The sequence below is a fragment of the Micrasema longulum genome, unplaced genomic scaffold (genome assembly GCF_059751315.1).
Source record: "Micrasema longulum isolate JH-2025_06_02 unplaced genomic scaffold, ASM5975131v1 h1tg002648l, whole genome shotgun sequence".
Lineage (NCBI taxonomy): Eukaryota > Metazoa > Arthropoda > Insecta > Trichoptera > Brachycentridae > Micrasema > Micrasema longulum.
In genome coordinates, this window is record NW_028279783.1 from 62,180 (window position 1) to 86,306 (window position 24,127).

The 24,127-nt window shown below is 32.5% G+C and overlaps 1 protein-coding gene across 5 annotated transcripts in view; it reads left to right on the forward strand.

Annotated features, from left to right (window-relative positions):
• Positions 1-24,127, forward strand: part of LOC148271785 (uncharacterized) — a 191,983-nt gene that overhangs the window by 47,164 nt on the left and 120,692 nt on the right. For 3 of the 5 annotated variants that reach the window (XM_088240928.1, XM_088240926.1, XM_088240927.1), the window contains exon 2: positions 8,265-8,714. The exons of the other annotated variants lie outside the window; for them this stretch is intronic. In XM_088240928.1, the coding sequence (XP_088097054.1) occupies positions 8,392-8,714 (323 nt within the window). In that variant the 5' untranslated portion in view covers positions 8,265-8,391. The remainder of the gene's footprint in view (positions 1-8,264; positions 8,715-24,127) is intronic. 5 annotated transcript variants of the gene reach the window in all.

Genomic DNA, 24,127 nt, shown 5'->3' on the forward strand with positions numbered 1-24,127 from the left:
GGGAGTTGCGTACTGAGCGACGTCTACAAAGAAACTAATAGATCAAAACGTAAAACTACACTTTAAGAGTAGTTTAGTCGCCGTCTGTTTGATGCGCTATGCCTTTTCTGGACTATTCTTAATTTTATGGTAGTAGCTATGCATTTTTAAAGACATTTTTAAAATTAGTAAAATGAGAGTGAATATTTTTATTTATTTGACACTTTATATACATATACAATAAATATACATATAAGGGCGGGCAAATTGCCTTAAGGCAATTTCTTCCACCTACCCAAACCGTTCAGTTTAAGAAAATAATAAATACATAGACATATTGAATATTACAATTTTATACAATATTCAAGAGCTTCGCCTTATTACAATTTTTAAAAAAGATTAGTGAAATTCACAGCAACGTACGTAAGAATATAATTACAAAAATACGAAGCACAAAATAAAATATTTAAATTACATTTCCAATTAAGTATTTTAGTAAATTATCAAACAGTTTATCAAAAAAAAAACATAAAAACTTCTTACGCAAAATGTAAAAATAATATTTCTTATATAAAAGTAGACATGATATTTTTTAGATAAATTTAATAAACGTTTGTAGATAAATAATTACTTACGTACAGGTTTTCCTTATTAAATATTCATTTATTGAAACGTATTCAGTTACAGGTTACTGCAAACACACATCCAATTTAGTTTTTTACATGTTTTCGAAAAAAAAAGGAATTACCCGGAATAACAGATAAGAGGTATGTAAGGAGTTTCTACAGGGTATGCTCGGCTATAACCGTTTAGGGACTAGAAGGAATGTGTATTTAAATACACATTTTTATCGATAGCTGCGCGGTATGGTCGATAATTCTGAGATTATGATCAGCATCGGTTTGTATCTTCCTGATAATTAGCTAAGACAGCGTCAGCATATATTGTTTCATATTACGATATATAAGGAGTTTCTACAGGGTATGCTCGGCTATAACCGTTTAGGGACTAGAAGGAATGTGTATTTAAATACACATTTTTATCGATAGCTGCGCGGTATGGTCGATAATTCTGAGATTATGATCAGCATCGGTTTGTATCTTCCTGATAATTAGCTATGACAGCGTCAGCATAAATATTGTTTCATATTACGATATACAGGACCAACCTGCCGTGGGTATGCCTGTTGGAAGGGCTACCGCTATGGTGAACAACATCGCTCTGGATATTGATCTGTTCTATGTATTCGAAGGGGTTTTCTGGAGCAGGATTCTCCTACTACTTTGACTAGTCTCTACGTATTTTTTGTCTATTTATAATACATACGTCTTCAATTTTAGTTTGTTATGTATATGTTATTTTCAATAAATGAATTGAATTGGATTGAAATCTTTATGAATACTGATAAAACTTTTACTTCATCTTTTCCTTCTATCTATACGGTTAATGTGAATATCGTGGGATACGTTTTATGATTTCGTGTCTATTTCAGATCAATAATTGCACTAGTTACATTGAATACCTATAGTTTATTTAAGTTTCTTTCCCAATAAATATTATTATGATACTAATGGAAAGGGAAAGAAATATTTACGAGGAATGAGTTTGTTTTCGACCGGCATACAATATGTATATGGCAGAAAAGAAATTTTTGATAGTGAAAATATTAAAAGGCCGTTTGCACAATCCAATATTTCTCCGTACCAGGACTCGACCATTGTCCACGTGTAAACAGCAATTTGTAGGACAGAACATTGTTTCGAGACGTTGTCACGGTGATAGACAGGCAGACTATCTCAACGTAACAATGATTATCCTCACCACGCGGCCGCATTGTCTTAGTGTTACGCGCACGGACAGGACATTATGACGATAGCGATTTGCTCGACGTGTGCCCGTCGCTTTCGCGTATTTTAAAGGCAAAAAAAAAAAACATTTTGTTCGTTCTTTAACAATTCCAACACATTCTTTCTTCGCAGTCTCAATCCTGGGGATTGGTTTGCAGCAAAGTCTCTCATCTCATCTTCCACTGCGTTCTATTCTCTGCAGCTCTCTTCAGCTCAGCATATGAGACACAGTCCAAGTCGTCGCACACTTATTCTAAATAATCTCTTCGGGGGCGCCCCTGTGATTTGTCCCCTCAGCCATTCCTTCAATTATATCATGCAGCAGACCTTCATGGCGCTCAATGTGGGCGGTACATTGGGCTCGCTTCTCTGAGATGGTTTTGATTAGGTGCCTCAGTTCTTCGATTCTTTTGAGATTCTCGTCTTCATGATGTGGTTTCTCCAGGAAATTTCAAATATTTTACTGTATTACCCAATATTTCTCTTATCTCTCTCGGTAAGGCTCCATGTCTCACAGGTGTGCATACATATCAACATGATGCTCCGTACATGTCTTGACAAGTTGCTCGGGGAGCTTTAGGTCTATGTTGTTTGATTCGAAAATCTTCGATTTTTTGTTGAACGCAAGCTTTGCTTGATGTTCGCGGCAGTCAAGGTACACACACTCTTTCGCGTTTTTCAATGTTGTTCCTAACATTACTACATTTATTTGCCGCTCATTGCGGACCACAGTCATCACTTCAGCTTTGCTCCAGTTTATTTTCATATTATATTTATTATTAAGTACATTCCCCATGGCTGTTGAAGCTTCTGTGAGCTCTTCTTTACTTTTCAATACATCTTCTTTCTGTGCCATATCAGGTCTCCCCGACGTTGGCGATCACTCCAGAGTAGGCATTCCGGTCCTGCGCCAACTGGAACAGCGCCTCAACTCCGCGCACTCCCGTCCAGTCGCGGATGTTTCGCAGCCAGGACATCTATCGCCTTCCAACTCCACGCTTTCCCTCAATCTTCCCCATCATGATCAGCTGTAGAAGCGCATATTTGCTCCCACGCACGATATGGCCCAGATATGCTAGTTTTCTCTGTTTTATTGAGGACAGTAGTTCTTTTTCGGCACTGGCTCGTTTCAGCACCTCCACATTGGTCTGTCCACGGAATTCTCAGCAATCGCAGTATATCGGTATAAAATAAATATTTATTTAAGTGAACTCGCTCGTAATAAATCCCGTCGTGTATTCATTTTTGCAGCGCTCACGTGTGAACTGCACCCGAATATTCGCATTGTCCCAGCGTTCGACCCCGCGCGGTCAAGGCGGTTCACGGAGCTGGGACAAGACGAAATTGTTATTTTTATTGTATTTATTTAACAAATTTACAGACAATGTCCAATTTAAACAATTCATATAACGAAAAACAATAATAATACAGTAACAAATAAAAGAAGCAATACAGCAAGAAAAAGCAAAGACAAGTGAATACATTAGACAGGCATTATAGAATCCAGGTTAGTTCTACAAATAATCAGTAAATTTAATGGGAATATTTTTTCAGTCTATTTGTAAAAAAACTCAAATTGCAATCAAAATAATTAAGATCTTGATTTTCATTTACAAATCTAATCATTCTGGGTAGAGGCGCGTGGAAACCATAATTAGTCTTATGATGACCGAGGAACAAAATTTCATTATTTCTGAGTCTACGTGAAGGAACCTTAAGATCAAATAACAACAGGGATGGAGAATACCTTAAATATGGGAAAATGGAAGTCTAGGCATTTACAGGGCTTATGATCTATAATTGGCTGGTTATTCGCCTGTAAATGCCTAGACTTCCATATTCCCTTAATTAAGGTATTCTCCATCCCTGTTGTAATTTGTTAATCTTAATGACTCCCGAGGGGGTGAAATCCAGTCTTTTGTCTGCGAACATTTGGACAAACTCAAATATTGTAACATTAAGAGATATTTGTTAGAGAATAATCGGGACATCAAATAAACTATTAAGTATTTTAAACACGCAAATTAAATCTGCATTAAATCGACGTTGTGGGAGACTTAGTATTGTCTACGTTAAAACGATGAGGTCTAGTTACAGTAGTCAATTTTAACTCAGAGCGCCCAGACTTGAGAAAAACCCCTTTTTTGTGTTCTCGTCGGGAATCGAACCTGGAATCGTGTTTGAGTCGAGTGTCTAAAAAGTAAAAAAAAGTAAAGGTTTTTTCGTTGATGGAGGCGTCGGGTAGTGTCCATATGCTCCACTCAGGAGCGGGTGGAGATAATAAGAAAAGGTGAAGTTGCAGTGACCAGCACAACTACATGTTCGAGCGTGCTTTACTTGCGTAGCCTTACTTCACGATTGGCTGCCGTCCAAATGGTCGGCCGTCACGTCGCGAAGACGCCTCGGATCGTCACAGGGTCTTTAGCACGAGCGAAATCGTCGAATCGTATTTTATCGCACAATGATTTAAATACAGGACATAAATCGTGTTTCACCTACCGTATGATACTCATGTAAGGGACATTTATTTTGAAACAAAAATCATGCCTTTTAGCATGCTTTCCTATTTCGAGTTATTGACACTATCATTAATACTACTCTCGACTCAATGCACAGTAACATAAAGCCAGCTTTCATTGGAGACATCCATCGGTACAGTACTCGATCAAAAAACAATATATATATTGGATCTGTGAAGTCTACGAAGTTTGGTACTAGATCTTTACAATACATAGGTTTCAAGGAATTTAATAAATTGCCACAAAAATTTAAAGTACCTATTTCAAAATATAGAAACAGGACGTGCGAATTGAAGAATTATTTTTTCCAGAAGTACTTTGAATAAATAATGTTAGTTTATAGAGAATACGCATTCTTGAACATATACCTTTTAATATTTCACCGTTTTTGCTTGTATATGTAATTTTTAATACTATTTAAATGTTATTTGTGTTTTTTTCTTTTTATATACTTTTTTTGGCTTGTATACATAATTTCAATTTTTTCAACGTTTTTGATAAAAAAATTAACCTGTATTGGGTGTGCGCATATTTTGTTAATTAAAAAAAATGATTTTATTTTGTACTAGTTCAGTATGTATATATACATCCATGTAATTTTTAAACTTTTTCAATTTTCTTTCCCAGATTGCATAATGTAAACATTATTTTGAATTTATTTCCATGCCTAGTATTCTGTTTATTCTGTTATTTTCAAGTATTTTTCATACCCTTTTTAATTTGTAGTATATCATAATTTTAATTTTTCTGCTTTTGTTAAATAATATTATAGTTTAAAATTTAAAAACGTCTCTAAAAAAATTATTATCTGTATGTCCCTAAATGAGTTTTTTTTTTAAAAACTCCTTGGGAATATTGTATATAATTATGTATAATATGTTTTCAATATAATAAAAAAAAATAAAAAAATGGTGTCTAAAGATATTATTAACAAAGAGATTAACAAATTACAACGGATAAGGAGAACATTTTAGAGAAGGGAATATGTAAGTCTGGACATTTACAGAGCTTATGACTTGTCATTGTCTGGTTGTGAAAGTATTTTTTTTTAATTAAAAAAAAAAATTAGCATTCTTATAATTTACACAAATATTTCAATTTTGCTGAGGCCATTTTCAACGAGTTGTAAAAAGCTCACTATTAGAAAATGGAAATCAAGTTGGGGTAGAGTGGGGTTCGAATCTCGGATCTCTGATCCGCGAGTCCGTAACACGCCGGGACCACAATTTGATTAATGTCATTTTTTTAGACATTTGTCTACAAACATGTGGACACACTCAAAATATTGTAATGGAATTAACCGGTCCAAGAAGAAGTTTTAAAATTGGAAACAGTGAATCTTTTCACAACAATAATGGTTTCAGCTCTTCAACTTCACTAAAATCAACGGATAGAAGAATTAAAGAAATATGGATATTCAAATATAAGCAATATGGTGAATGTTACACAGTGTGTAAAGTGGCCACATAAACCAGCCAATGACAAGTCATAAGCCCTGTAAATGTTCTCTATCTCTGTTGTAGTTTGTTAATTTTAATAACTTCCTTGGGGGTGAAATCCGGTTAATTGTCTACAAAGATTTGGAAAAACTCAAAATATTGTAACAACGAGATTGTCCAAATGATTACAAAGAACTGGATTTTTCTCTCTACGGAGAAAGTAAAGGTTTTGAATCTATCATCAATCCCCTTTCCGCATCCAGTGGCGCATAGGACATGACTGCATTGGTGAACCAAATCCAGCTTATTTCGATTATCTGTTAAATGAAGATTTTGTGATCAGTCTTACGCTTTGGGCGCAAGTCCAGAAATAATGGTATATCGCAGTTTTAACAGCTCTTAAAATAAATATTTTATATTCACGCTGCCAGGAATCGAACCCGGGACCTCAACAATGGTAGGCCAACGCGTCAACCACTGCGCAACGAGGCGCATTTAATTTCCTCATTCAGGATGTTTTCCTGGGAGCAGTTATTGAGTCAAAATCACTCGTCTCTTACACTCACATAACTGTATTTCCATCGCCTGGACATGGAAATTTACTTCTCAAAAATTGACAAATGGAAAAATGTGAGAAATTTGGACGTTCAAGCATAGGCGGAATGGTGAATGCATTTATATTACACAGTGTGTAAAGTGACCACACAAATCAAGCCGCCTTAACGCCTAGACTTGCACATCTCCTTCTCTAAAATGTTTTCCATGTCTGCTGTGATCTGTTATTTTTTTAAGAGCCTAGGATTGCGATTGTTTTTTTGTAACAGTTTCATACACAATCGGGGACTAAAAAAAGTTTTGACGATCGGCAATCGATTCGACGAACTCGCGTGTGCCAGAACCCACAACATACGAGTAGACCTCTCTAATATATATTATCGATAGCACCTGAGTATACATTTTAAACCATAAGTAAACATTTTGTGTTTATTCTAAATAAGAGAAAATATTGATTATCCATTCAATAAACTCGGTTCAAATATAATTATGATTGATTAGTAGGTACTGGATCGCGCTGAATAATTCATTTAGAAAATTTTATGCTAATTCATAAAATTAAAATGATTGTGTAACGTATGTAATTACGGAATTAATTCGCTATATTACCCAATTATTTATGTATTCTTTTACCAACTCAATTGATGATAGTTTAATAATGTTTCAATGAGGTATACTATTGAGGGATAATATTGGGCCTTACTTATAAACTCGGCGTAAAGTTACACTTAAGTATAGTGGTATCATCCTTATGTAGTATATGTAAGGTCCCTTAAGATGATGCTAAACGAAAATATGAAACTAATTATTCATAGATAGCGCTTATAAAATATTTTTTTTGAAAAATATTATTTTTATGTTTATTTTCAATGGAAATTTTACAAAACTTGGTTTGCGGAAACTTTACACTATATTGATTGTAACAAATACCATTGCAATATAACTTAGATCTTTTTCACAAAATGGTCTACAAAACAAAAAATAACTTTTCTTATTTCTAGTTTTATAGTATACTAGCTGACCCGACAGACGTTGTCCTGCCCAAACGTTGGCTTGCCTTGGAGAAATACTTTTTATTGATAAGTAGGTACCGTTGGTACGTGTTTGTGATTAAATTCCAAAACTAAAAATGGTTAATATTGAAAAAATATTGAATTTAAGCAGGTACGTAGGTACTTGTTTATGGTTGAATTCCAAAACACAAAATATTTTTATTTTCAAATGTGGCATTCTTTTTGCAAACGTCAAAATCTGATCTACTCACCAACAGAGGGGTGTACTTATGCGGGAATACGATTTTTTTAAATGTCCAAAAATCCAGTATAAAAAATATAGAGGGAGAAATTATAAGGAATTTAAGGAAAGAATCTGATTGAGATCCACAAAAAACAAATGCTGTTTGTAAACATTCAAAAACAAACTTTTTTTATACACAAAAAAACAAAATCTTTCCATTTTTTCGTCAATGCATTCTCCTCGAATGCAACCCTGGTAGATCGATGAATAAAACATTTATGCTCTTTACTTCTTTTTAACACATTGGATTGAAGATTTTAATATCTACGAACACGCACAGCGCAAAGATCTATATTTCTAAAAAAACAATCGAGTAAGTTTATACACCCCTGATAAATCAGTGTCAAAGTGTAAAACGGTGTCATCAACGTGGTAAACCACGTTAATCGGTTAAAACGGTTCGATAAACCACGTTGATCAGTTGAAACGGTGTCATCAACGTGGTTTACTACGTTGATGACGCCGTTTTACCTAGGAAACCACTCTCTAGTCACCGTCAGGACGACTGTCCACCGCATCACCGTTCACAACGGCCGTTAAGATACGGGCATCGCTGTCCTAGGAAACCCTAGCTTTAGTCTCAATTAAATTTTAAGTATTTTTAACAATAAAAAAAATATTTATTTTAGAAACCTGCTTAGCCTTTTTCCTAAGTTTGAACACATTTCTAAGTCCGTTGACTAGTGTCCGAGTGATGACGAACAATGTGCGTCAGATCAAAATTTCCACCGGTCGAGCTCTTCTGAACCGCGGCATATGAAAAGCGAATACCACGCCGTGATGCTCTGCTTCGTGCAGAGTTTCGAGGGGGCCGCGTGCCACCAGACCCCGGGGGACGCCAACGACGGCGGGTCGGGGGGGGCCAAGCCCCGGCGGGGAATCCTGCCCCTGGGCCGGGGCTCCAGGAGCGCGCAGAGGAAGAAGGAGGCGGAGCCCGAGGCGGGCGCGCGGCCGGAGCTCGCGGCCGTGGAAGAAGGCCGGGAGACCGGCGCCGGCGGGCAGAGGGACATGAAGAGGAGCCTCAGTGAGAGACCGGCGGAAGGCGGGAAGAAGATATCTACTAACTTCAGGAAGACTTGGTAAGTTAAGATCGGATAAAGCAGTTTTTCATAGTCTTTATTTTTAAAATGTAGGTGTCCGCGCGGATAAAAAATACAGTTCTTTATTGCGTATGCAGATAATTGGTAGAATTCCATATTGAAATTTGGTAAGATATCCAAAATAAAATACTTTTATTGGATTCAATTCTACTTAATATTATTTAAATATCAAGAGCGTTGGTTTTTAATACTTTGATTTTTTAAATTTACAAGAGTGTATAATATGACGCGTTTCATCTTAATATAACATTATCAAACACATGAGTTTGATATAACGTCCTAAATTTAAAAAATAAAAATTAAATTAAATCCAATAAAAGTATAATGTTTATATTTGAAGCACTAACTTTGTGGTTATTGATTATAATAAAATAAATTAAACAACGTTATACATATTAACAAATTACAACAGGGATGGAGAATACTTTAAATTAGGGAATATGGAAGTTTAGGCATTTACAGGGCTTATGACCTGTCATTGGCTGGTTTAAGTGGCCACTTTACACACTGTGTAACATTCACCATTTTGCCTATGTTTGAACATCCATATTTCTTTAATTATTCCATTTGTTCCAACGTCGTTTTAAATTGCTTTGAAAACGACCGGTTTCAAAGCAAAAGAACCTTGTTGAGCTTGTTTAGCTTTGAAATTGTCACGCCGTTTCCCCGTAAGGGTAGGCAGATAGAGCGCCACACCACTCTATCTTTGCATACAGATCTCGCTTACTCTATATTCATACATCTCATGCACGCGCGCCGATTATTCAGACTTTCAACGTGTCCATCTTCAAGTATTTGTTGGATTTGGTCTTGCCATGTCTTTCTCGGTTTTTGTCTATTTCTGAATCCATAAAAATTCGTGTTGTAAATATTTTTAACCGTTCTTTCGCTAAATAGGTGCGATGGTTTTCACGGTAACTGTTATTAATGTGTTTCTTTTTTAGGTGATACCGTGTGTGTTGAATTTGTTCCGATGTTTCGGCTACCATTGCAGGAGCCATCTTCAGGGTTAACCGAGTCTAAACTGTTCTTTCGCTGTCCATTTGCTCTACATGTCCAAACCGACGCAGAGCTCCTTTCTTGATTTTGTCGATAATGCTTATCTCAGCCTTACTTAATGGTTAAAAACAAAGTTGTTTTATTCATTTTATTCCAATAAAAGTATTTTATTTTGAATACAGTAAGGTTTGTGAAATAGAACCGGAATCCTGCACGAGTGTTTTCGACTCGATGGCTCTTCTCTGGTTAAAATCCTGATAAATGAAATCGAATGGATATATACCGTATCGTAGGATACTGGTTGGCTTGATAGCCTACCATACTTGAGGTCCTGGGAGGGGCAATATGAAATATTTGTTCATAAGGTGGTTTTACACTACAATATTTTACTGTTCCTGAATTGGCACCTGAAGCGTAAGACTGATCACCTTACCTTCCTGTAACACATGATCGAAATACTATTTTCTTATGCGGTACCGTCAACAATATATGGAACGCTTTTTTCGTACTAAAATAAAAAAGATTGTTAATGTTTTTACATAAATAGTAAAGTTAGTAACAGTTAACATTAACTATAAAAAAATATAAGATTTTTTGAAAAAAAATGAATAAATCAGTGTAAGTTTTGTGATTTGCCAACCTCCTCTGTTTTTATACAATATTTTGTGAAAAAATCACTTTTTTTTCAACACAGAAATTGCAACTCTGCCTTTGCCCGTGCCGTCACAAACAGATGAATTCAGAGCAACTAATTTAAACTTGTACATTAGAGAGGGCCGATGATGTATAAAGTTTTTTTATTTTTTCAAAGTGAAAGGAGTCGAAAAAGTTGCATTTTAGATCACATTGAACGTAAAAATTATTTTTAAAAATATTGTACGCTACTTTTGACCCTCAACCGAGGTTTGAAGTTTATCACTGTCTGAACATTTTGTTAAATATCTATTTAGATAATTTTTTTTTGTTCGTAAAGATATAACCTCATCGCAATGAATTTAAATGTATTCACTCCTTTTTATACTGATTCTAAATACATACTCCAAAACGTAGTCAAGATGTCTTTAAATTCTGTGAAAAAAAATACATTTTTGTTTATTTACATTATACAGGTCTATAGTCCATTGCTCTCTCTGGTCCTCTATGTCCCTGTCATGACGATTGCATGCCATAGCATGTCAATGAAGACATGCAGCAGCATGACATGCACGAAGGTATTTCGAAAACAGTCGTAACATTCCTAAAACTATATTATTCACTACACGGCATTGCCCAAGATTTGGTTTCTTGCATATTTTCGCAATGGCCAACTCTTTCGTGACCTCCTTTATTCCAATGTAAATATTTAAAAAAAAACATATGAGCTAAGAATGTTTAGTGTAAACGTGTGTATGGAGTCCCTTTAACCAGCTAATTAACCGGATTGTGGTCCTGTGGTATTAGTAAACACGCTTTCGCTATTTGGCAGGGGAAGTACGGATAGAATAACATGTATCGGTAAAATGACATATCGCGCTTTATTCGAAATACGCGAGCTTTGAGGTGCCCGTCTTTTTTTATTTCGTAATTGAAAATTTTTCACATTAACTATTTTATGTAGGTTGGTACCCACTTAAATTCCCATCTAACTGAAATCACAGTTTTTTGCAGGAATTTCTCTCTTTAAATCTTATAGAAAATTATTTTATAAAGAAACATTTTTTTGTTTGTAGCACTAACTTTGTAGTTATTCATTATAATAAAATAAATAAAAACAACTTCGTTTTTAACAGCTTATTTTTTTTCTTCCTCCGATCGATTTAAAAGCTATACAAGCTTCTTTACCAAGGCATAGGGGAGCACGGGTAGAAGTGAACCATTTTTTTTAAAAACAGTTTTTCTGGAAAAATGAAACAAGATAAACCAGCAAGGTAAACTGCCTCTGTTAGCTAAGTTTATTGTTTATGTGATGGTAATAAAACAAATTTGATAATATGTTACAGTTCTTTATTATTTTAGTAAATAAAGCAAGACACCTTCTGGCCACTTCTACCCGTGTACGGGTAGAATGGAAATATTCCCGTTCTTTTAATGCAGCTATTATATTACCAGGAGTCACGGCTTTGTAAATTTGAAACGTTTTGCCAGAATTATGAAGGATTCATGCATCTATAGCTGCATTGTATGCAGTTTAAAAGGTCCCAAAACACCCACATCTAGCGGTTGCTATTTATTTGTTGAGTGAGGTGGTAAAGTCAAAATAATTACTTTATGTTCCTTTTACCTTATTGATTACGGTTATGGACAAGTGCGCGTCGTAATTATCATAATCAGTAACGATGGGTTTTCTTTGCTGCTGGGAGTGAATTTTATAAAATGCTTCATCACTTTTAGGAATGAACCATGGTTCAATCCTCCCCAATCGAAGTTGGTTCAGTCCTCCTCAAGCACTCAAAATAAGTTAAATATATTTTTTTAAATATTATATGCACCACAACCACACAATTCTAGGTACTATATAATTTAATACTTAATTTTGAGTCACTTTTCGTTGTTTACAACTAATCAGCAAGGTGTCAAATGCTTAATAAAAAGTACGTAAATTTTACTTCAGCGTCAAAAAGCGCGAGTGACCTTGTCAGCGAGTGACCTTGTCAGCGCGTGAACCCGTGACGAGATACAGGTGGCAACTGGATGTGCAGAACGAGCACGAGTATGCGACACGTTGGTCAAGTTTGATCATGTTTCGAATCGTATTTCACAGTAATATGGTAAATGATTCACTCCTCCCCGTGGCTCACTTCTACCCGTGCTCCCCTACTTATGTTAAGTTAAACACAAAGTTGTTTTCAATTATTTTACTAAACATTATTTAAGTTTATTGCCCTTTGCCTAATCGCAGCGCATCTTGATCATTTTCGTTTCACGGTGGTAAGATGAAGTCTAGGAGCTATGAAATATTTTCTTGCCTCTTTCACAGTTGTACCTGCTCGATTGTGGAATAATCTACCCACTAATGTTAGAGCCCCTTCGTTATTTACGTACATTTAAATCAAGATTGAAATGTCACTATATAAATATTTGAGTTGTTCCTTTCTCCTTCTTCTTTCCTTCCCATCTCCTCTTCTCTTTTCATAGTTTAATGTCAATATTTTTTTTTAGTTAATTTTGTATAAAATTTTAAGATTTCGTGTAATTCCTTAGAATATGTCCATGTACTTGTGATTTTCTCAAACTGAACGGTTTGGGTAGGTAGGAAGAAATTGCGTTAAGGCAATATGCCCGCCCTTATGTATATTTATTGTGTATGTAAAAGAATACTGTACTCCTATTTGGTCACCTTACTATAATGTTAGTATTAATATACTAGAAAAGGTCCAACGAAAATTCTTTGGTCGACTGCCGGATAAACCTTAACTTCTCTATGCTGAAAGTTGCAGTACCATGGAATGAAATCTCTTAAAAATCAAAGAATAATGTTAGACCAGTTATTTTTAAATAATACAATTTATTCTCCTAATATACTTGAAAGACTTCCATTCCGTGTGCCATCTAGACCGACAAGACAAAATCTTCGGTTTTACACAGATAACGCGTCAACAAATGATTTGAAAGAATCTACAATACCTAGAATATGCGACCAATATAACAATAGATTTACCGAGGCTGATATTTTTTATGACAATGTATGTAAATTTAGGTAAAAATTATAGAAATATTGAAAGAAGCCGATTATTTAACTTTATAACTAAATACATATTTTTTATTTCTCATATTTTACATTTATTATATTTATCATAATTTAAATTATTATATTAAGTGTAAACAATTTTTTTGGTGTGTGCATGAGTGTTTTACTCTACAATACAAAGAAATTGTCAATATTTGTATACTATTTGTTTACCTAATAAAATAAATAATATACATAAAAAAATACCATATAAAAATAAAAAAAAATAAAAAAAATTATAAAAAATATAATAAAATAAAATAAATAAAACAAATAAAACAAATAAAACAAATAAAACAAATAAACAAATAAAATAAATAAAACAAATAAAATAAATTAAATAAACAAAATAAATCAAATAAATCAAATAAATTAAAAAATTAAAATTTTTCTTTTATTCAGGAAACATACAGTACAGTTACAAAGTTTAATATTTTACACAATTAGACTTAATTCTAATGGACCAGTGAAGTTTCCATATTATAAAGCAATTATATATGTAAGGTTAATTATGAAAGTATAAAAAAGAGAAGGAAAAAGAAAAACATAAATGAAAGTTGTTTAAAAATTAAAATTTAAGTAAAAAAGGATAAGTTAAAGATAGTTATTGCAGAAAATATTAAAAATATGAAAAAAAGATATTTTAAAGTTTGTAGTTGGTAGTGAGTATTTACAAATGGAAATAATATTAAAGATGAAGAAAATTTGTAAGAGTAATTAAAAATTAAGAATTGAAATAAAGAATGAAAAACATGCTCAGATGTAAAAATAAAATAAAATAGTAATAACATTTTAAAAAAAAAAAGGAAAAACATAAATATAAATAAAATAATATATGTATAAAGTATTAAATAAATATTCTAGTGTAAAAACACCCTTTTAAATTAATATTTCTTGTCAACCATGTCGGGAATCGAACCCGAGACCTCTTGCATGGTAGGCAAACTTGCTGACCACTACACCAGTACACCAGACAAAATAGTATTATGGTCGCATATAATTTACGACCAAAAGAATGTATTATTTTTGTTACCACATATTAAACTGTAGAAATTATAAGATTACAAACGCGTCCACCCGCGTATCATAACTATTGCAATAATAATAAAATTATTAGAGCAAGCATAGTAGTAGGTAGCAGGCAATGGTAACTTGTGACTATTTAGACATATTTGTAATTATTACTTTAGATTATGGTAATTCAGATTACGTCGGCCCTTTGCCTGCAACTTGCAATATCTTGCGTAAGTGTGAGACGCTTTATTGCCTAGTAAAGGGAAAATTAGGGCCAGTGGAGGTCAGATGACCCATACGTTTCCGCATTCTGTTTCGTTACTGATTCATGTTTCACATTTTTAGTTCACCGTTTGGAGAAGATGTCCTTGGATGGGGTTCGTAAACTCAAATTTGAATTCTAAATATTATTCATTTTAAAACAAAACGCGCGTGAGTTAAATTTAAAGCATAGAATTAAGAAAAGTCTAGAAATCGCATTCGCACATCAAACAGAAGGTGACTAAACTACTCATAAATGAGTAGATTTACGTTTTGACCCATTAGTTTCTTTGTAGACGTCGCTCAGTACGCAACTCCTGATTTGAATTCAACTATGCCGTGTTGCATCCTTTTAAAGTGTAGACATACTGCTAGGATGCAATCACATTTCATGTGTAATTAGCAAATGAATGTGTATGTAGCAAATGCATTACTTAAAAGTTGAATTATTTTTCCATCTGGCAGATTATCGAAGAAACAAAATTAACATTTCGTTAGTGTTGCCAGCGCGCGGCGAATGTGCGGCATAGTGGAGGAATTATTGGACACAGTCCGATGTATTCCAATATGATTCTACGCTCCTTCTGGACTATTCTTAATTCTATGATCCAAACATTGATATTGAATTTCACGTTACATAAAATCTTTATAAAATATGTTGTTTCAATGTTATTAAATATTTGTGTATAACCACTTACCGACTTTTCTATATCTACCGGCTTGAGACGTACCCGTCTCTCCGTCAGAACACTAATTAAACCAACATGCAAAACCCACTATACACCTTCACCGTAGTTGTTGCACAAAAATATAAAACCAGCATGCCATCCATTTTAATAAGCAACCCTTACATGCACTTATTAAGTTATGAAAATATTTTATTTTGTGGGGGAAATGGTATTACACCGTTTTATTTACATGCAAGGATAAAAATACGTACTATAAAATAGTGTATCACATAAGTGCTAGCCTTCTTTACGCATGTAGATGCTCATAGGATTACTAACATCTTATAGATTGCTAGCTGGGCAAGTATCAACCATGTATAGTTTTCCCTTCCAACCATAATCCATAAATACAAAATTGGTCCCAGATAATTGAAAAGCCGTTTTGAAGCGGACTCTATAAAAAATATGTTTTCGATCAATCTCAAAAAAGAAAGATGATAAGTAAATATTCATGTTTGTTTCAGATGTAGTATTTTTTTAAAATTTTATAAATCCTGTTTTCAATTGTAAACTTTTTTCGATGTTTTTCCTTTTTTTAATATTATGCATTTTTTTTTGTCGTTTTATTTTTCACTGGTTTTATTGTAATTATGTAAAAGGGTTAATGGAACCGTAAATAAATAAATATATGTTCAACCAATCTCAGTAAGGGGAGATTCTAAGGGAGAACATGAAATAATTACAAAACAAATTTGATGTGGCTGGAAGGTAAGAGAAAATTCAAATAAAGACAACGGAGAAGACTAAATAGCTGGTATCTGCCCTCGTGTTCACCGTCTAGATCAATCAAAAGGAAATAAGACCCCACTCAAAGAGAAGTTGCCCAGGATTAGGAAGATAAATAAATAGAATGACAAAGTCACTTTCTAATAAAAAAACATGAGAATATATTTAAGATGATTAATTATAATTTAAATTACATATCTATAAGAAAAAAATCGAAGAAAAAAAAAATTACATATCCATCAGAAAAAAATTCCGTTAAGTTTATTTATTTGACACTTTATATACATATACAATATTTATACATATAAGGGCGGGCATATTGCCTTAAGGCAATTTCTTCCTACCTACCCAAACCGTTAAGTTTGAGAAAATTATAAATACATGGACATATTGAATCTTACAATTTTATACAAAAATTAAAAACAAAGAATTACAAAATAAAAATATATATTTAAAAAAAAATTAACACTAAACTATGAAGAGAGGAGAGGGGATGGGAAGGAAAGAAGATGGATAAAGGAACAATTGAAATATTCAGATAGTGACATTTTAATCTTGACTTAAATGTAAATAAAGAAGGGGCGTCTCTAACATTAGTGGGTAGATTATTCCACAATCGAGCGGCTACTACTGTGAAAGAGGAGGCAAGAAAATTAGAGCGATGACAGGGTATTAAAAGGGTTCTCTCGTTACTAGAATGAAGAGATAAGTTCATGTGTTTCCGGTTGAAACTTGAGTTTAAATCCGATCAATATTTTTATATATGTAAAAACATCACCTATTTATTACCTCTGTAAAAACGTCGTGAAATAGCGGATATAATTTATCTACTAAAAATTGCCTTTGGTTCAATCGACTGTCCTGAACTACTATGCAAACTTTTTTATAAATGTTCCTTCCAAAGTTCTAAGAAATAACCCTCTTCTTCATATACATCTTGTTTCATCTAATTATAGCCAAAATTAATATTAATGGCGAACTTTCAATAATTTCAATGTAATAACTAAATCATTAAACATAGATTTATTTGCAAAAAATCATAATGACGTACGGCGTTTGCTTTCGAAATAATTCGTAGTATTTTTTCTTTTCTTTTGGATTTACATTAAATTACTGTTCATTAATGTTCGAGAATCTTTTTTAACATTATGTGATGCTACTTGTGAAAACCTGTAATTGGCTTATTTGTGATTTGTTTTGTTTTATATTCAAGATAAATATAGCTGTTGGTTGTCCAAATAAAGAATTTTAAAAATAAAATAAAAAAAGAATAATAAAACAAAATAATGTTTCGTAAATACGATTTTTAATTAAAATATAATGGTTCCTAAAGTAAACTCTATAAAATTTAGGATAACACTTCCTTAAATACAATATAAATCAGGGTTAAAGATTTTCAAAATCCAATATTAACTAAAATCAGTGATCACACACAAATCACGGGATCACATCTTGTAAATTTTTAACTGTGTTCCCAGCGAATCTTTTCCAAAAAGAGAGAAAGCCGGCACGCAGTGTTGCCTAATCTGATCCCCTTTTGCAGATTCGGGAACACTGCAACTATCCGAGACAAATAAGTGGTCAATTAACGCACAGTACTTTTCTTTACAATATACATACAAGAAAATAAAGTTTAGTTATTTGTAAAAAGTTACATTTTAAAATAAGTTAAAATAACAATGAACCTACAATTTTTTAGACCTCCCCAAAAGCATTATAAAAAAGGTTAATACCTAGATTTAAAAAAAATGAATAAATTATAATATGGCTTAAGACTGTTTTGTGAGTTCTATAAACACAATCGTTAGCTGGTTTAAGTGATAGCTTGAATTATCTTTGCGTACATTGATTTTAATATACTCTAAAAATAGTATTTTATCGAGAAACGTTTTTATTTAATAAAAAATATATGTAATCTGAATTTGCCTGGATAAATGTGTTTTTTTTTATTAAAACAATTAGTAACGAGAAAATGTTAAAAAAGGCTTTAAAAAAATGGCTAGTGGAGCTAGGTAGAAAAAAAATGGATTGTCTCATTCGCCCAAACCAATATTGAATCAACTGCTCCACAAGTGTATAGCTTATGTTAGATTTTTGTTATTTCACTGTGCGTTTTGTAATATAAATAATATAGATGTAAATAAATTAATTATATACATAAATATGTAGTGTTTAAAACTGTCTGAACGTTTTGTTAATTATTTCTGTTTATTAAGTTTATTCAGTCTTTTTTGTTTATTCTCAAATGTAAAAATATTTTTAAAAAAAAGTATATTGTTAGGTGTCCTCGGCACGGGTATCTCCAGTGAGGTCACATTATTTTTATTATTAATTATAGTTTTTATGATAAAAATATGAATAAATAAATAAATATACCTTACCTCCACAAAAAATAATCTTCGAAATATAATATGACCTCTTGCCCTGGTAAAGTTATTAAACAAACAAAATAATTAGGCAACCTATTCCACTCCACGGTGTTCAGGTTCCCTAGAGGTCCAGAACTGGACCCGCATTACAGTGAAACGCTAAGATTATTGATCGATGTTTAGCGATTAAGTCGATTCCTATTTTCCATCCGAAAATTGATGTACAAAAAGATCGAATACAGGAAAAATATTTATTTAATTATAAAAAACGTAATTCGATTCAAAAGGGTTTGAGCCAAACTATTTTAAATTTCAAACGATTATTGAAGGCATTTATTTAACTTAGAGTTTAAGAAAAAACACCAACAGATAAAATAATTGAAGGAATATAGATGTTTAAATATGGGCAGAGTGATGAATGTTACACAGTTTGTAAAGTGGCCACTTAAACCAGCCATTGACAGGTCATAAGCCCTGTAGATGCCTAGACTTCAATATTACCTTCTCTTAAATATTCTTAATCTTTGTTGTAATATGTTAATATAAACAGCTCCCTAGGGAGTTGAATCCAGTCCTTGTCAACAAAAATTTGGACAAGCTTAATATATATGTTTAGTCTAAATTTCAATAGACGTAATTTACCGGTCCAAAAGTAACTATATTTTTGTCAAATAAAACTTAGATTTTTTTTAAACCTGAAATATCTTTTTAAAAAATTATTTTTATCCAACGTTAATTCACTTTTTTTTTTAAATGTTTTATTTTAAAAAGAACTGCGCTTTAAAACGACAAAATCGTATGATTCTCTTACTTCTAATCAGATAACCTACAGTTTCAACGTTTAGTATTATATTCCTAGCATTAACACTATGTATTTTGGGACTGTGTAAATTTAAAACATGGCACTAGAATCACGTTGCATTGACTCAAAAACGATAATAAATTTTAGACAAGACACTTATGTCTCATTTCGTCATAATAATTCATTGTTAGACTTAATATTCATAATAAATCGTTTTATTTTTTTAAATTTACCGGGTTCTGGTTCAATTTCACATTCAAAATTACATTTTTCATCCGCCCGGACACAAACACACAACTGAATTAATAAAAATACCCGGAACTAGGTACTATCTCGAAATTATATTTTTACAACGAACGAAAAATCTGAACTCTGCTCAAAAATAATAAAACTATATTCAAGATTTTTTGTAACATATTCAAAATCCTTTTTTCGAGTAGGACGCTTATAACGTTTACCCGGAAAAAAAATTATGCTCTATTTTTCTCGGTAAAACTTCACATCCGTTCTGTTCAATTTCACATTCAGAAATGTATTTTTCATCCACCTGGACACAGACACAACTGAATCGATAAAAATTCCAGGTACCGGGCACTATCTCGAAATTGTGTTTTTACAATAAACGAAAAATCTGAATTCGGATTTACAAAAATAATTCCACATACCAGATTTTTTGGAATAAATTTTAAATCCTTTTTCCGCGTACGACCCTTATAACGTTTACCCGGAAAATTCTTGTTTATGCCCTATTATTCTCGGTAAAACTTCACACCCCCATATCTCCGATACCTCCCTCAGTAATGTTTTCCCAGAACTTAATACCTAACTCCAAAAGGACGTTTTTTTCCCATTTCCCAGAATTAACCGATTTCCAAGAATCTCTCCTCCTGCCTCTGATACCCTGTTCTTATAAATTATGATAAAATTCGATACGTGATTTTATTGCAATAAGAACACCAATCGAAACGTATCTCTTGTAACAAGGTGAGATTATCAGTCTTATGTTTTAGGTACACGTCCATGAATGATTTATTTGTTTATTTGATTTTATTTTGAATCTTGAAATAGGGCACACGAACATGTTCTTATGTGTGCTCTACTAATAACATAGGATATTTATTTATTTAATAAATTGTTTAACACATCCGTATGTCTCAATCTGAATTTTCATAAATTTTTTCTTCATAAATATTTTTTCTCATACCATAATATTTTTTACTGCATTATGCACAATTGAATTTTGTGACTTGGTGTCTAATTTTTACCTTTTCCATGGTATTATGATTATGTTCAAGTTGATTTTATGTTTTTTTTTAGAATTTGTAAAATATTATTCTCTAGTATGTAATTAAAAAAAACACCTTAGAATCTTTTACAGAATATTTTATTTTCTCTTTATGTTACACAAAAATATTAAAACTGTCTATTTATTATTTTATTTTATTTTAGGAGCAAAAATTCATAAACATTTCTTGTATACTCACGAACACGCCATGCTTTTGTGGGATTTTTTTCTACTATTTTTATTGTTAATATGTATTTCATTTCTATGTTATTATCCCTTATTTTTTAATACTCTGTTTTACCTCTTATGTATACTGTAAAAAAAATAGTAAAATAATTGTAAATGATTTAACTTCGAAATTACCCTCGTGTCTCTATTTATTATTCTTAATAATTCTCAAGGTTTTGTTCCATTATTAAGTCAAGTATGCTCTATGCTTCCACCCTATAGTCTGGACCTGGCACCGAGTGACTACCACCAGTTCCTGACTATGGCCAACGCGCTTGGGGGTACAAATTTGGCCTCAATAGAAACCTGCGAAAATTGGTTCTCCGAGTTTTTTGCCAATAGGGACAAGGGCTTCTGCGAAAGGGGCATTATGAAGTTGGATTCTCGTTGACAACAAGTTATCGAACAGAACGGCGCATATTTGACTAAAATCGGATGATTGTAACACTTTTTATAAAGCATTGAAATAATGCGAAAAATACGAAATTACTTTTTCTCTAACCTGACATATACACGTCTATTCTGGCATTTGTAACAATGTTTATAAAAGGTATTTAAAAAGAATAAATAATTATAAATATGAAACAATGAAAAAAGAAAACAAGTATATATACGAATGAAGGCAATAAAACATATAACAAAAAACAATAACAATTCAAACAGTTAAAAGTAATAAGAATTTTTTTTTAATGAACTTTATAAAAATAAACAAAATAAAACATAATAAAACAAAATAAAATAAGCTAAACATGTGGTCGGCCTCGTGGCATAGTGGTCAGCTCGTTTGCCTACCATGCAAGAGGTCTCGGGTTTGATTCCCGACATGGTTGACATGAAATATTTATTTAAAAAAAAATTAAACCTGCATTTCACTAAACTATTGTTTTTCAACATTGGGAGGGGGTCGAACTTAACTGTTATTTTTTTAACGTCTTCATAGAACAGCTCAACTTGTGAAACAGTAACCGTTACTGCTAATCTTATAAAAAACCAAAATGCCCATCTCTAATACATGCACAGTTTACACGATACATGTATAAGGGCGGGCATATTGCCATAAGGCAATTTCTTCCTACCTACCCAAACGGTTCAATTTAAGGAAATCAGTGGTATATGAACATATTGTAAGACAAACATACTATAATTTTATTTTTATTTTATTTCATTTTATGACATTTATAAATTTATAAGATACAATTATACTATAAATACATATCATAAAGTCCAATTATAAGCTTCCACATAATATTGTTATTGTAAATGTTGTCACATGAAAATTATACATACCATAAAATAACTAATCATACAAAACTTATAATATTACTAGAAATGTAAATGTAATACATATTATTCAAAATATATCTACTTTTGAATATTGGTCACACAGTTGCACATTATAATATATAATACAAATATAATTGACCATACATTGTGCATTTATAATGTGCCTACATACAGAACTGCACATAACCTGCATAATATAGGCTGCGGATTCAAGGCGCAACATCATAACTTGAATTATTTTTGGAAATTTCACTTTTAAAGGAAGTTAAAGATATGTTATTAATATCAATAATATTTAATTTGTGATTACACACATTGCAGGTTCTATTTACAAATGAATTTTGAAAAGATTTAGTGGAACATTTAGAAATTTTAATTATAAAACATTTTTTGGAAATATACATTGTCACAATATCTACATGGAGAATTTCCTCCTACGTGTCTGGAGATGACCAAAAACTTAGATTTTTTAATATTCCTTATTTCTTCCTTCTCTTCATCAAAAATATTTATTATTTTATCCGGTTCCTTATTGAATATTCTAAGTCAAATGAAGCAAAACAAGTTGCTAGTGTGAATTGTTAAGAAATGTGTGTTTTATAGACGCCATTAGGCCCGTGGGAAAATGCCGTGAATCGTAATAAAAATTATAAATAAGGATAATTTGCAAAAACATTTATTATTCAAGGTAAACATCTTATTCATTTTTAACAATATTTTCCATTCCGTAAATTGAAAACCAAATATTATAATGAAAGCATATATGCTTTAAATAATAAAAAAATCATAATAATTTTTCTAGACGAGACATGGTAGTAAAACGCGCTGGCCATTAGACAACGAGGCGGACAGTACACCTAACACGACGAAGTCCCCTTTGGTATTATTTTTTTTGTCAAACTTAGTTTGTTGTAATATTTGATGCCTTTATTATATTATTTCGGCGCAGTTTGACTGTTTATTTCTTTACTTTGTTATAAAACTATTTTTTGTGGATAGAAGTGCATTTTATATAATTTCTCAATTAATAAGCATATTTATCTGAATTTTATAGTTCATAAATATGCTTGTCTGTGTCTGTTTATTTAATAATATTTTTTACTATCGGGACCTAAAAACGACGTGTCAATAATTTATTGACAGTTTTAAAATATGGTTTTCCCGACTAAAATAATAATTGTTGCTTCTTAATAATTAAGTTGTTCGATAAAAAAATATATAAAAAAAACTGTATCTGTAATCAACTAATGTATATATATATATAAAAGTGGAATAAAATTATTTTTATTATTATAATTAAAATGCAGTTCCACCAAGAAATGTCAGTAGAAAAACTCAATATATTAATGTATATATGATTCGAGTTGTGGTCCCGTGGCTAGTGTCGTGGACTCATGGATCAATGGACCAAAGCCCGCACCCCACTCTACCACAACTTGATTTCCATTTTCCAATAGTGAGTTATTCACTACTCTAAATTAGTTGCAACGACGGGAAAACATTTTTGAGAAGAGAATATGAAAGTCTAGGCATTTTCAGGGCTTATGCTTACGACCTGTCGTTGGCTGGTTTTAGTGGCCACTTTACGAACTGTGTAACATTTACCATTCTGCCGATGTTTAAACGTCCAACTTTCCTCAACTCTTTCATATGTTGACTTTTGTGAAGTAAAAGAGCTGAAACCTTTATCATGCGGGTGAGATTCATCAGGTTGAACCAATTCACCTACGGCAGGCAACGCTTGAAAACGATTTCCCAATTTTCATACTTCTTTTTTTTACAAGTTAGTTGATTCAAAAATGTTTTCGACAACAACTCGTTGTAAATGGCCTCCAAAAATTGTCCCTGGACTGGCACCCGAAGCGTAATTCTGATCGTTTTACCTTCATGTAACAAAAAATATCAAGATCCGCTGCGATTGGTGTACCAGTGCAGTGTCCTATGCACCATTGAGTGCGGAAAGGGAACGATGATGATGATTTTCAATGTG